This window comes from Delphinapterus leucas, chromosome 6 (genome assembly GCF_059928025.1).
Source record: "Delphinapterus leucas isolate spDelLeu-1000000601 "Yukka" chromosome 6, BTC_Dleu_Yukka2, whole genome shotgun sequence".
Classification (NCBI taxonomy): Eukaryota; Metazoa; Chordata; class Mammalia; order Artiodactyla; family Monodontidae; genus Delphinapterus; species Delphinapterus leucas.
The window spans coordinates 105,325,286-105,337,352 of NC_143134.1; the positions used below are offsets into that span (position 1 = coordinate 105,325,286).

The following is a 12,067-nucleotide window of genomic DNA, read 5'->3' on the forward strand; positions in this document are numbered from 1 at the left end:
GCTTTGGGGGGTTTCCCATGGGTCTTTTGGGCTTCTCTCATTAAAGCAAGGCTCTCTGGGGCTCACCATTGCATACTCAGATTTGGGAGTGAGATTTGGAAAGAGCTTAGAATTCAGCCACTGACCTGCTGCCTGATCTTTGAGGAAATGCGTCCCCTTGTCTGGAAATGTCTTTCTGGCCAGTAAGTTGCACATCATCACCCACACGGTGCAGTGGGGAGAACTGGATGGTTTCTTCACTGGGCTCCCCTCACTCCTCCTCCAAAACCAGCCTAAAATCTGCTCCCACCATCTGGGCCCTTTTGTGACTCTTTCACTTGAGCTGTCTTCCCCAGTGGCTGCATGTTTATCCAACATACACTTCGGGACCCAAAGGCCACCTCCTCCTGGGAGCCTTCCTTGGTTTCTCTCCATCCGTTAGTCTGCTTGACAATTCAATTCATCTGTATCTCTCTGATGGCATCTATCACATTCTTCTTGTGTTATCTTTATGTGATTGCAGGGGATTCTCTGTGACATGGCAGTGTCTGATGTCTCCTATCCAGGCCCCCTTCCTTGACCCAAGTTGCTGACCACATTACAAATATGTGTGCCCAGAAACAGGACTATGTACAAATTTCTTTGTTTTCACTCCATAGTGGCAGACCCTCTTCCCCCAGCTTTGTACAGGGGTTTGCACACTGTAAGAGTTAAAGAAATTCATTTAAATTATTAATGGTTTGAGCATCTATTGTATCCCAGGCTCCATGCTGGGTGTGGGGACACAGTTAGATGTGACCATGACAATACCATGTGACGTGTGCTACAATACGGGTGTGGAGCAGAGCTTTGAGCTGCACCTAAAAGGACAGAGAGTCTGTGAACAGGCAGAAAGGGGGTTTCGGGGAGAGAACAGCCTGGGAGGAGACAGCATGGACAAGACCTTGAAATACGCCAGCTTGTCCAGAGCCTGGGTCCAGGCATCAGAGAGAGTGGAGCTCACTGCGAAGAATATGAAGTTGGAGAGGCTGGCAAGGATCTGCTCAGAACCCTCTAGCGGCTAAGATTTAAATCATCATGCTCAGCTGCAAAGACAGGAATCAGACTACCTGGGTTCGAATCCCACCTCCACTACCTAACAGCTTAGTGATCTCAGGCAAATTCCTTAACCTTTCAGAATCTCAGTTTTCTCATTTGTAAATGGAGATAACAGGCCTCCCATAAGCGGTGGCACTTAGAACGGTGCCACACCTGGCTCAGGGGAGGCACGTGAGCTGCAAAATACTGGGGGATGCCAAAAACCCTTAGTAATGGAGCTTTACATTTAAGGGGGGGGCGGCAAAAAACCTCTAAGTAATCAAGATACATAATATTTTAATGCACTACTTTAAAAATGTCAAAAACATATCCCCCAAAATCCACGATGAACAAAATACCAAAATTGTAAATAAACGCAGGATCTCCCTAGTGCAAGGGATGCAGCTCAAAATACATCAACGATTATCGGACTGGGAGTTCGCAGCCTTCAAGAGCCGTGGACTTCTGAAAACCTGAAGAGAACCGGTGGCCCCTCTCCCCCAGAAGAACGCACAAACAGGCACAATTTGTGCAGATTTTCGGGTGTTCCTGCACTTCTGGGGCTCGGCCAGGTGGAGGTTAAGAGCGCAGCTTCAACGTGGACGTGCCGGGGTGGTTCCATGCGCCGTCCAGCCGCCTGCGGGTTCCCCAGCACCGCGCTGGGCCTCCCTCCTGGCAGTCACCGGTGCTCTGCCCCCTGCAGGAAGCAGCGCGCGGCTACGGGGCTTCTTTTTCTAGCTTGCTTGGCTCGCGCGTCGGCCCTCCCACCCTCTTCGGCTTGGGACTTTTCCTAAAGTTGCTGAAACCAGACACCTTGCTCGACCGAGCCCGCGTGCAGCTACGGTTTAAAAGGCCGCCTTCAGCGCCCCCTCCCCGCCCCCAGCGAAGACTTCAAAAGGCCCGGCGGGCGCCGCGGCCCCTGCACCTATGAACCGCCCCCCGCGCCCGGAGCCCGTGCCAGAGTCCGAGGACGCAGAGCGGCTGAAGTTCGAGCGCAGGCGGACCGGGCGGGTGGCGCAGCCCGGCGCGCCCATGCCCCTCCCGGTGCCGCTGCGCTCCGAGCGCCCGCGCCCAGTTTAGGGAAGGGGACCCCGCCCCCCCGCCCCCGCTCCCGTGCCCGCGCCCGGGGCTGCGGGGACCCATGAATACAAATGCCGTTAGGCGCCCGAGGAAGGACCGACCGTCCAGCCTCGCATCTAGGGACCCAGTAAGTGGCCCGGGGCTCCTGGAGCGCTGGGGGTACGGGTGTGTGTATGCGTAAAGGTGCGCGCGTGTGGGGAGGGGGTGCACGTGCGAGGAGTGAGTGTGTTTGTGCCCGCGTGCGATGGGCACTAGCGGAAACCTGTGTGCAAGTGGGGGGTAGCGCGAGTGAGTGTGTGCACTTGGGCTGTTACGTGTGCACGTGAAGATATGTATGAGAGGTGTGCACGCGGGTGTGTGCGTTGGGAGGATCTGGCTAGGCTAGGCTAGTATGCATTTGTGCGCGTGTAAGCACTCATGTGCATGCGTCTGCGTGTGTGGAGTCCGGGTGTGCGCCAGAGTCCAGACACCCCAGGGTGTGTTTGTGTGAGCCCAGGAGGAGTGCGTGGCTGTGCCTGCATGTGAGTGTGAGTGTGTGTCTGAGTTTGGAGCAAGTGTAGATATGTGTGGGAATGTGTGTATGCACCAGGGAACAAGTCGTGGAAGTGGAGGCGGAGGGGGATTCTGATGCCAGGGCTCGAACTGGGGTTGTGGGTGTGCGAATTTGCCAGGTGTTTGTGGCGGCATCAAGGTGTGCAGTTCTGCGCTCCCTAGTGGGATCTGAGGGAGCCTTTGGTCTACTCTGGGGTGAGGAGGTAGGTTAAGCTCCCATTTCTTACTGCGTGGAGGAGAGAGAGAGGTGATCAACATTGAACAAACGCACCCACTACGTGCCCAGGAAAGTCTGTCCTCCAGGGCGCCCTGAATCTGGGAGGAAAATAGGTGTGTGTATATGTGTGGTAGAACACTGGTTGTTGTTTTCATGAGAGTCTGGACACTGAGTCCTAGTCCCAGATCTGTCCCTGGAACTCCGGGTTCCTTTCAGCAATAGTATCTGTCCCCTTTCCCCCTCTATCTTTGCCCCCAACTCGGGGACCCCCAGTCTCACGATCTAGAGGTCCCGAATCTCCGAACTGTGATCATCCCGCTGTACAGTCTTGGCCAACTCTTTCCTCTCTGTGAATCTCAGTTTCCCCATCTTTACAGGGGGGCTGGGGGCGTGGAGTGTCTCAGCGGGACAGTCGTGGGCCCGCGGAGGCTGTGTCCCCGGCTGCGGCCGGCAGGGGGCAGCAGGGGGCAGCAGAGGGCGGCCCGGCGCGGGGAGGAGAGAAGGTGGAGAGCCACCGCGGGCCGAGACTTTAAATCGCCTTCATTTCCCCCAAATCCTTCCTTTTCCTCTCCTCCCCCAGGCCGGCGGGGAGGCAGCTTCCACCGCCCTCCGCGCGCCCTCGCCCGGCCTTGCTCTGCCTCCGGGAACCGCCAGCAGCCCGCCTCCAAAAGTTTGAATTTTGGTTTTTTTCCCCTGCTTCTTCTTCCTTTTCGGTGGAAGCAGAGAAGAGCGAGGCAGGGGCGAGCGCGGCGCCGGGACTCCTGGGACCATGGGCCTGGCGCGGGCGCCCGCGGAGCCCCGGCCGCGCTGCCTGCCTGCTCGGGCGCCCCTGGGAGCGGGGCTGCGCTGGGGGCGTGGGGGCCGAGCGCTCTGAGCCCGCCTGGCGCGGCGGGGCGGGGGGCTGGCGGCCCCATGGGGCGCGCCCACACTTGCCCCCCGGGCTCGGGAGCATGAAGTAGGGGCCCGCCATGGGAGCGGGATCGGCGCGGGGGGCCCGAGGCACAGCGGCGGCGGCGCGCGGGAGGTGAGTACCGGCTCGGGGACGCCCCCTCCCCAGCTTCTTGCGGCTCCGGAGGCGGGGGTCCCCCGCCGCGCGGGACGCTTCCAGCGGAACGTCAGCTTCCTGCTCCTTCCTTCACCCCTGCGAGGCGGGCCGCCAAGGGTTAAAGCGGGCAGCGCCCCCGGCCCGGCGAGGGTTGGCGAGAGCGCTGCCCGCCCTTCCCTGCCTGGCGCGGCTGCCCGATCGCCTTGGGGCGGGGGCCGAGCTGGGGAGGGTCCCATGCAGAGCCAGCCCCGGGAATCGGGATTGGGGGGTGGGGGTGGCGCCTGGAGCGGCGGGCGGGCGCGGGGGGGGGGGCGCGGAAGAGGGCTTTTTGGATGCTTGGGGGAGGGGGGGATCTCCATTTCTGACTGTCTCGGTGTGTTCCAGTGTCCGTGTCCACAGGTCCCGAGCCTGTAAGTCTCCGTTTCTGTCGGTTCTCGGGAAACTTGTCTGCAAATTTCTAGGGCTGCGGGTCTCGGCTTCTGCTGCTGTCTCAGTGTCTGTGTGTCTTTGCACGTCCCCTGTTTCTGGAAATCTCCACATGTGTGTCAGTCTGTTTGGGTCTGTGTGTCTCAGTGCTTCCCTGCTTGGGGAGGGGCGGGGGGTGGTCCTCAATTCCTGTCCTGCGTGTGAGAGAGGAAAAAGTGAGAGCCAGCATGTCAGGGCATAAAGGGCCCTGGGAGATGACTAATTCGAACCCCTCGCACAGATGTGAGACTCAGGGCCAGAGAGGGGCAGGGAATCTCCAAGGAGGGGCTGGGACCCAGAGGCTCTGATTCCCAGCCTGTGGAGTAGGAGTTGTAAAGGAGTGAGCACGTGCCAGAGGGAGTCACCGCGTGTGGGTGTGTGTGGCAGTGGGCAGGATGGGAGCAGCCCCTCAGGGCCCTGTGGACTGTGGCTCGTGCTTACGGCCCAGAGAAGCGCCGAACTTGCTCCCTGTCCGTCCTGCCCCCAGGACCGGAGGACATTCCCAAGACGCTGGTCAGGGCTGTAGCTCCGCCCTTGGCCACCATGCCCTGCCCGCTCTGCGCTGGGATCAGGGGGGTGATGCCTCCCCCCCTCTTTCCCATGTCTTGGAAAAAGTGGGCTGGCTGAGATTCCCCGCCCCTCACCGCCCCCCCCACCCCCACACACAGCACCAGTAAGCACACTGCTGACTCATTTTCTCCAGAAGACCCTGTGCCAGGGCAGATGCCAGCGGTTGGGTAGAAAAGTGGTGCCGGGCAAGCGCCCCACAGTGGGGCCCAAGCTTTAGGTAAGTGGGCAGTGACACTGTTTGCGGCCCAGCCTCTGCCTCCCTAACCACTGCAGTGCCCCAAACCCTGCGCCCTCTGGCCCGCTGCGTGCCTCCTAGCTTTGCTCCCAGCCCAGCTTCCATGACACCGTTTTGGAGCATCCCTGGCCTCTCTTTCCTTCCCCTTCCTCCCTGTACTCAGAACACTCTTCCTCCCTCGTGCTTCCATAAGCCTGCCATCCGCAAGGCTCAGCTCAACAGCCATCAGCACCCATGATGCCGCACTGGAGGGGGCTTGCCCTCCAAATGTAACCCACGGTCTGTCCCTCCCTGAGCACACTCCGCCCATTACTTTGTTGGCATAGGCTCTTCCTCCCTCTCTGTGTTCAGGGACCCTCTGGATACCCCACAACCTGCCTGGCACACGAAAATGCCATTTCAGTTGATGGCGGAAATGGAAGCAAAACATAAACTTACACCCATGGGCAGAGAGGGCACTTCAGTCAAGCCGTGCGAATCCTGCCTCTGCCCTGTGAGCTGGGGCAGGCACCTCGTCTTTCTGCTTCTCCTTTTTCTCATCCCCCCAAACGGGCATCCTCATTCCCAGCCAGAAGGGCGTTTGTGAGTATTAGTGGGCCTGTGCTTGTAAAAGGCTTTTAGGACGGGGCCTGGCATGTAGTAAGTGCTCAATAAATGGCAGCTCTTACTTATATCATTATTCACTTCATCTTGAATGGATGTGTGAAACAACTGGAAAATTCTGGGCCGCATCCTATCCAGACAGATGCCCTGTCTGTGTTCCCATGGAAGAGGTGTAAGGTGTGAAGAAAGCCTGGGCGTGGCCAATCCATGGAGGCAGGTGGGACAGGTTCATCCCCCTTCTCTTTCCTGTGGTCCTCTGGCTGCATCCTTCCCAGCTTACTCCGTGGGATAACAGCCAAGCCCAGAGACCACGGGGCTGCTTTCCTTGTGTTTCTGTGCCCTGGGTCTCAGCTCTGAGCTCACAGTGGATGTTCAAGTTGTGTGGGTCTCTGAGCGCCTGTATGTTCTCAGGTAACAAGGAAAGAGGAAAAACCATGCACACCAGCTGCAGGCTCTGGCCGGCCTCGTGGCCCAGGAGTAACCACGCTAGGTGTATTGGCAGAGGGCTTTTTGCAGGAGAAAGGAACACCTGGGTTCCCTTCTTGGAGGGCCGTGTGGCCGGGCTGTGTCTTCAAGGTCAGGCTCCCTAACTCATGGCTCCCGTTTCGGACGCCTTCTGCCGTCTCTGGCCGCTGAGCTCTGGTCTTCCCGACATTCTGGAGCCCTGGTTTCGCCCAGCCAAGGCCCACGAGTCAGCGGTGAAAACAGAAGTCTGAAAGAACAAAGCTCTGAGCCAGTGCAGGCACTAAACGTTATTAGCAGTAGCCTAAACAGGATTGGAACGGGAGCAAATGAATCGGCAGGGCCTCCCTCTGGGAGCCAACTTTCCAGGCCTGGAGCTTACTTAGATGGCTGTTGGCTCCCCAGGCTGCATCTCTGTTCCTGTTGGTGAAGGCTGGGACTCTGGTGTCTGGCAAGTAGGAAGTCCCTGTAAGTCTCCGATTTCTTCTCCATGGGAGACGAGTCAAGCGAAAAGGACTGTCTTCTAGGTGGTAGAGTCAGATGATGTGGGTCACTGACATGCTGTGTGGCTTTGGGCAAGTCACTTCCCCTCTCTGGGCCTCAGTGGCCCATCTCTATAAAGAGGGGCTGGGACTAGAGTCTGGCCTCTAAATGATCTCAAAGGACCTTCTCCCACTCTATACTCCCGTGCTATACTTCGGCAGTTTCTGGGTCAAGTGCACACAGAATCCAGGTCTGAGAGGGTCAGTTGCATTTGTTGAGGTGAATGAAAGGGAGACAAATATTTTTGTAACAGGCCTTTTCAGAGCCGAAATTCTCGAGTTAGAAACCGCGGTGTTAGGAAGCTTAATTGAAGAGAAGATTCCGATCCCATCTCCCCTGTGAGTCTTCTTTCTCCTGACCTTTAGGGATTACAGATATTGCCCCCAATACGTCCTCTTATTCTCTAGAGGGTGGTCACCTTGGCATAACCCCAGCAGGAAAAACTGACCGAGAAGGATGTGCGTGGTTCTTGCACCTTCTCCTCTCCACCTGGCCTCTCTTTATCAGCTTGGGGAGCGTCCTAAGAAGGGCGGATGTGACGACACAGGGAGAGACTCAAGGAGTGAGAGCTGGTGCCTGGAAAGGGCTGGGAAGAGAGGAGACCAGAAGGAAATGGAACAGAGACTAGTAAGGTTGCAGGAACACTGGAGAGCTAGGGGCAGTGTCTTCTGAGGAGGCATTCTCAGGAAAAATGAGTTCCCTGGTCCTCTAAGTTCAGGCACTGCTGACCGACGGAAAGTGCAGTGAATTTCCTTATTGCAGACTTCTCAGAGCCTTTGCTATGCAGCTGTGCTTTGGAACTACCAAGACTGGGATGTAGGAGATGGCTCTTCCCCACTACATCTGGCCACAGTTTCCTGGAGTAGCTACTTGGTGGGTGTGGGAAATAGTACTGAAGAGCTATGTCCCCAGAGTCTTCCCATGGTGACCTTGAGGAAGCACCTACCGTCCCTAGGCCTCAGTTTTTGTCAAATCCAAAGCTGCCTATGACTGTTCATCACGGCTGATGTGTTTGCCAATTTGCTTCAAGCGGGCAGGTCATGCCAGAAGGGTCAGCCTCTACCCTTCTCCCGAGACAAGACCAGGGCCGCTAGGCACTGACCTTTAGTTATTGCTAGTGATGCGCTGGAGGTGAGGCCCGTGGAGGCAGGGAGGACAGGCCCTGTGTAAAAGGCATTCTCACAGCAGTGGCAGCAGATTGGAGAGGATGAGGAGGGAGCAAGGATTATCCAGGAGCATCCCTGGAAAATGTCAGAGGTGGGGTGGGCCTGCTGGAGTTAAAGCTTTGGGAAGATACTTTGTGAAGTCCAGAGTCCTGTAATACCAGGTAACATTCATTCCTTCTGCAAAAATACTCTGAACACTTACTACATGCCTGCCAGGTGCTGGGAAAACAAGAGTGAATAAGACAGATGTGGTCCCTGCCCTGCAGGGACTTGGGCTAGAAAGGGAAACAGAGAAATAGACAATGACCATACATGGGATACCTGGTGACGTATGTGCAGCAGGCTCCGGGAAATGACACCCAGGCTAGAATCTAACACATGAGTGGAAACTGACCAGGCAAAAGAGTAGTGTCTAGAGCACTTCAGATTAGCATGTGCAAAGGCCCAGAAGCGGGAGAAGGCTTTCAAGGGACCGTCAGCATCTGAGTGCTGTTTGAGCTAGTTCACCTTATGCTCTGAGTAACTCTCAATTGAACAACGCTTAAACAATGAGGGGAGTTATTACCTCCCATATCAAGAGGCCCAAAGGAAAAGCAGTAATAGGGTTGGCCAATTCAGCATCTCAAGTGTCATCACACCCACTATTTTCCCATTCTGCCGTCCTCACATGCTCGTGTGGCTTGTTACCTCATGTGCACAAAATGGCTGCAGCAGCAGGTCCTCACTCAACAACATGCAAAGGCCAGAGGAAAACCTTTTCCATGTCCCTTTGAAATTCTTTCTTAGAGGCCCTGACAGGCATCCCTCACACCTCATTGGCCACCTTTGGGTCACATATGCATGCCTAAGCCAGTCACTAGCATGGCAGATTCCCAGAGTGGGCTTAGACTTATCCAGATTCATCCAGTATCCTCTGAAGTTCAGGTCTCCCTGAACTAGCAGAAAGGGGGATGGCTGTGGGTAGGTAACCATCAGTGTCTTCCACAGTGTCCAGGTCAGGATTACCATCGATCCTAATTGCAATTAAATTGGAGTACTTGGTATTAAATCAGAGGGTGTTTTCCTAGGCTCCCAGGGAGCTGTGAAGACCCCGGGACTCCAGACATCCACTCTGGCAGATGGGTTTCCTGGATTACGTGATTCCCCAGAAGCACATCATCCTAGGCTTTCTCTTGGAAATGGATCCTGGGCCCACGTGTCCCAGCCTTTGCCCTCACCACCCGCCTGTCGGGGCTCTCTCTGCCTGCATCCTAGCTGGCCGACTCTGGCCACGTGCCGCCCTCCCCTTTGCCTGCCTCGGGATCAGATGCCCCGGTGGCTTCGGGTGTCGCCAGTGGCTGCTCCCACAGGAAGGTGAGATCGGATCACTGCCTCTGCCCATCTTGGCAGGATCCCCTGAGCAGGGCATTAACCCTTCCGGGCCCCAGAGTGCAGGGACAGCAGGGTTGGTCTAAGAATAAGAAGCACTTTGGTGGCTGGCAACAGGCCGAGCCCTTGACATGCATGAGCTCATTTAATCCTCACGCCTGACTTGCGAGATAGGGCGTGTCAGCCGAGTTGCAGAGGAGGAGACAGGCTCAGGGAGGCGGAGGGACTCATCCAGGGTCATACAGCTGGTAAGCAATGGGGCCAGGTTTGCACCCGTGGGGGCCTGACTCCCCGTCGTCTCCTCTTCTCTCCTTCCCTCTCTCCCATTTCCTATCAGCATGAAGCCGGTAGGCAGATTCCTTAGCACACACTGGTCCTGGCTGAGGGGTCTTCTCCCGCCCTCTGCCTTGAGTCTGGAGACTGAGTTCTCATCTTTCCTGCCCTTTGAGAAGTTTACCTGTCATCTAAGCAGAGCAGTCTGGTCTTCCCACTGACCTTTCAGCCCTGGCTCTGCTGCCCACTGGGCCTCAAGAACTTGAGGCCACAGTACAGATGGAGAGACTGAGGCCCAGAGACGGGGAGTGGCAGAGGCTGTTCCCTGGTTGCCCAGTGAGTCAGCGGCAGATTTTGAGCTGGACCCTGGGTCTCCTGACGGCCCGGGGCAGGGCTTCCTGCCTACTAGTTCCCGCCCGGTGACCTTGGTTTATTGATCTGTGAAAAGCGAGGTTGTATTTGTACTGTGTAAGCAGGTCCTGCCCCAAGAGGCTGTGCCTGGACCCCCGGGAGCGTGGGCTGGTCCGACGGGGTCCTGGAGCCTGTGCCTCGCTTCCTGCCTCCCCTGGGCGGGACTGGGGTGGGACTGGGGCTGGGTGATCCACTCCCAACTCCCTGGCTGGACCTGGACGTGAGAGGTGGAAGCTGATGTCACATCTGCTTGTGTCTCCTGGTCTCTAGGGGGTTTCTCTTCACCTGGATCTTAGTCTCCCTTGCCTGTCACCTGGCTTCCACCCAAGGAGCTCCTGAAGGTAATTCTCTCTTCTCTTTGTCCAGGGGGAGACAAAGGAGGACAGAAGGGATCTGAGAATGCAGGGGTAGGAGACATCATTTCCCCTAATTGGAACTCAGTGCCTCGACTTTCTCATCAGTAGAATGGAGCCAGTCATTGGCAAATTTCTCTCCGTTTGATGTTTTGTGAAGGGCAGAAAGGGCTCAGTGCAGAAATGTGGAAAGGTGATGCTTTTGTTCCTCTCCAGGGCAGAATGTAAGTTACTTTGGGTCAGTAAGCTGCAGTTGTCCCTCTGTCCAATGGGTACCCCCAAGAAGTGCTGACAAGAGGCACGAAGGCCACAGCCATCACTGCCCACACCTGTGATCCGCCCTCCCCTTCCCGTGAGATGCCGCTTTTTCCCGCTATCCCTGAAGAGCTGTCCAGGGGGCCCAGGCAGCGGGAGGCTGGCTACACCACTGCCCACGGAAACTGAAACGTCTCCCACATCTGTTTGTCAAGCGGCCACAATGCCACTTAAAATAGCAGCCCCTCCCCCTCCTCCACGCCCGCCCAGCACGGGCAGGCGGCCGGGCACTCCCAGAGCCCCTGTGGCCTGACCTGGCCACCGGGCAGGGATTGGGCCCCTGGAAGGGGAGGGCTGTGCCCGGAAGAGACTCCTGCTGCCCAGCAACATTTTGTGCAAATGTCATATTTTCCGAGCTTGCTCTTTCCCCCACAGAGTAGGTGAACAGCTGTCCAGAGTCCTGAGTCAGGCACTAGGGGGGTGGTGAGGAGAGGCTGGAGCAGTGTGGAGCCCGGTTTACGTAATAAAGGGATCTTGCTGCGGCCAGCTGGCCGGGTCCCTCCATCTTGGTTTTGGGCTGAATTCATTCCCCTGTCCCCCAGCTCCTCTCCCCTGATGGGATTCTGGATGTGTCTCCACCCTGCCTTCCAACCAGTCTAGGGGCTCCAGCGCAGGATAGGATAGCGTAGTGACGAAGGAAGGACAAAGACCCGGGGGCCAGCTGGGCCTTTTATTATAAGCTGTGTGACCTTGGGCAAGTTACTATCGCTCAGTTTTCTGACCCTCCTCTGTAAAATGGGGATAATAAACAGTACCCGCTGTATAAATGATTGAGAGAATAGAGAGAGATAACCCGTATAAAGCACATAGTCAGTGCTCAATACATGTTAGTTCTTCTTACTGTTGTTAATTATATACTACCTGACAAGTTTGGGCAAGAGCGGCCGTTCTCTATCCCCATGGAGCCCACAGTGGTCAGAGGCTCCCAGAGGCTTAGCAGTGACCACCTCTGTCAGTTCCAGGTAGCAGAGTTGGGGACTTGGCCCCTGAGCTGCAGGTAGTGTGCAGGGGAGGCCTGGAGACTGCCTGGTGTCAGCTTAAAAACCCACGTGGAGGGCTTCCCTGGTGGCGCAGTGGTTAAGAATCCTCCTGCCAATGCAGGGGCACGGGTTCGAGCCCTGGTCTGGGAAGATCCCACATGCCGCGGAGCAACTAAGCCCTTGCGCCACAGCTACTGAGCCTGCGCTCTAGAGCCCGTGAGCCACAACTACTGAGCCCATGCGCCACAGCTACTGAAGCCCGCGTGCCCTAGAGCCCATGCTCCACAGCAAGAGAAGCCACCGCAATGAGAAGCCCGCGCACCACAACTAAGAGTAGCCCCCGCTCGCCACAACTAGAGAAAGCCTGTGTGCA

At 56.8% G+C, this 12,067-nt stretch overlaps 1 protein-coding gene across 1 annotated transcript in view; it reads left to right on the forward strand.

Annotated features, from left to right (window-relative positions):
* The first annotated feature begins 1,983 nt into the window (after positions 1–1,983).
* COL27A1 (collagen type XXVII alpha 1 chain) overlaps positions 1,984–12,067 on the forward strand; it is a 144,875-nt gene continuing 134,791 nt past the window's right edge. The window contains exons 1-7 of the mRNA XM_089912648.1: positions 1,984–2,100; positions 3,486–3,575; positions 3,855–4,218; positions 4,335–4,360; positions 4,803–4,928; positions 9,249–9,347; positions 10,285–10,387. Coding sequence (XP_089768774.1) covers positions 1,984–2,100; positions 3,486–3,575; positions 3,855–4,218; positions 4,335–4,360; positions 4,803–4,928; positions 9,249–9,347; positions 10,285–10,387 — 925 coding nt within the window. The remainder of the gene's footprint in view (positions 2,101–3,485; positions 3,576–3,854; positions 4,219–4,334; positions 4,361–4,802; positions 4,929–9,248; positions 9,348–10,284; positions 10,388–12,067) is intronic.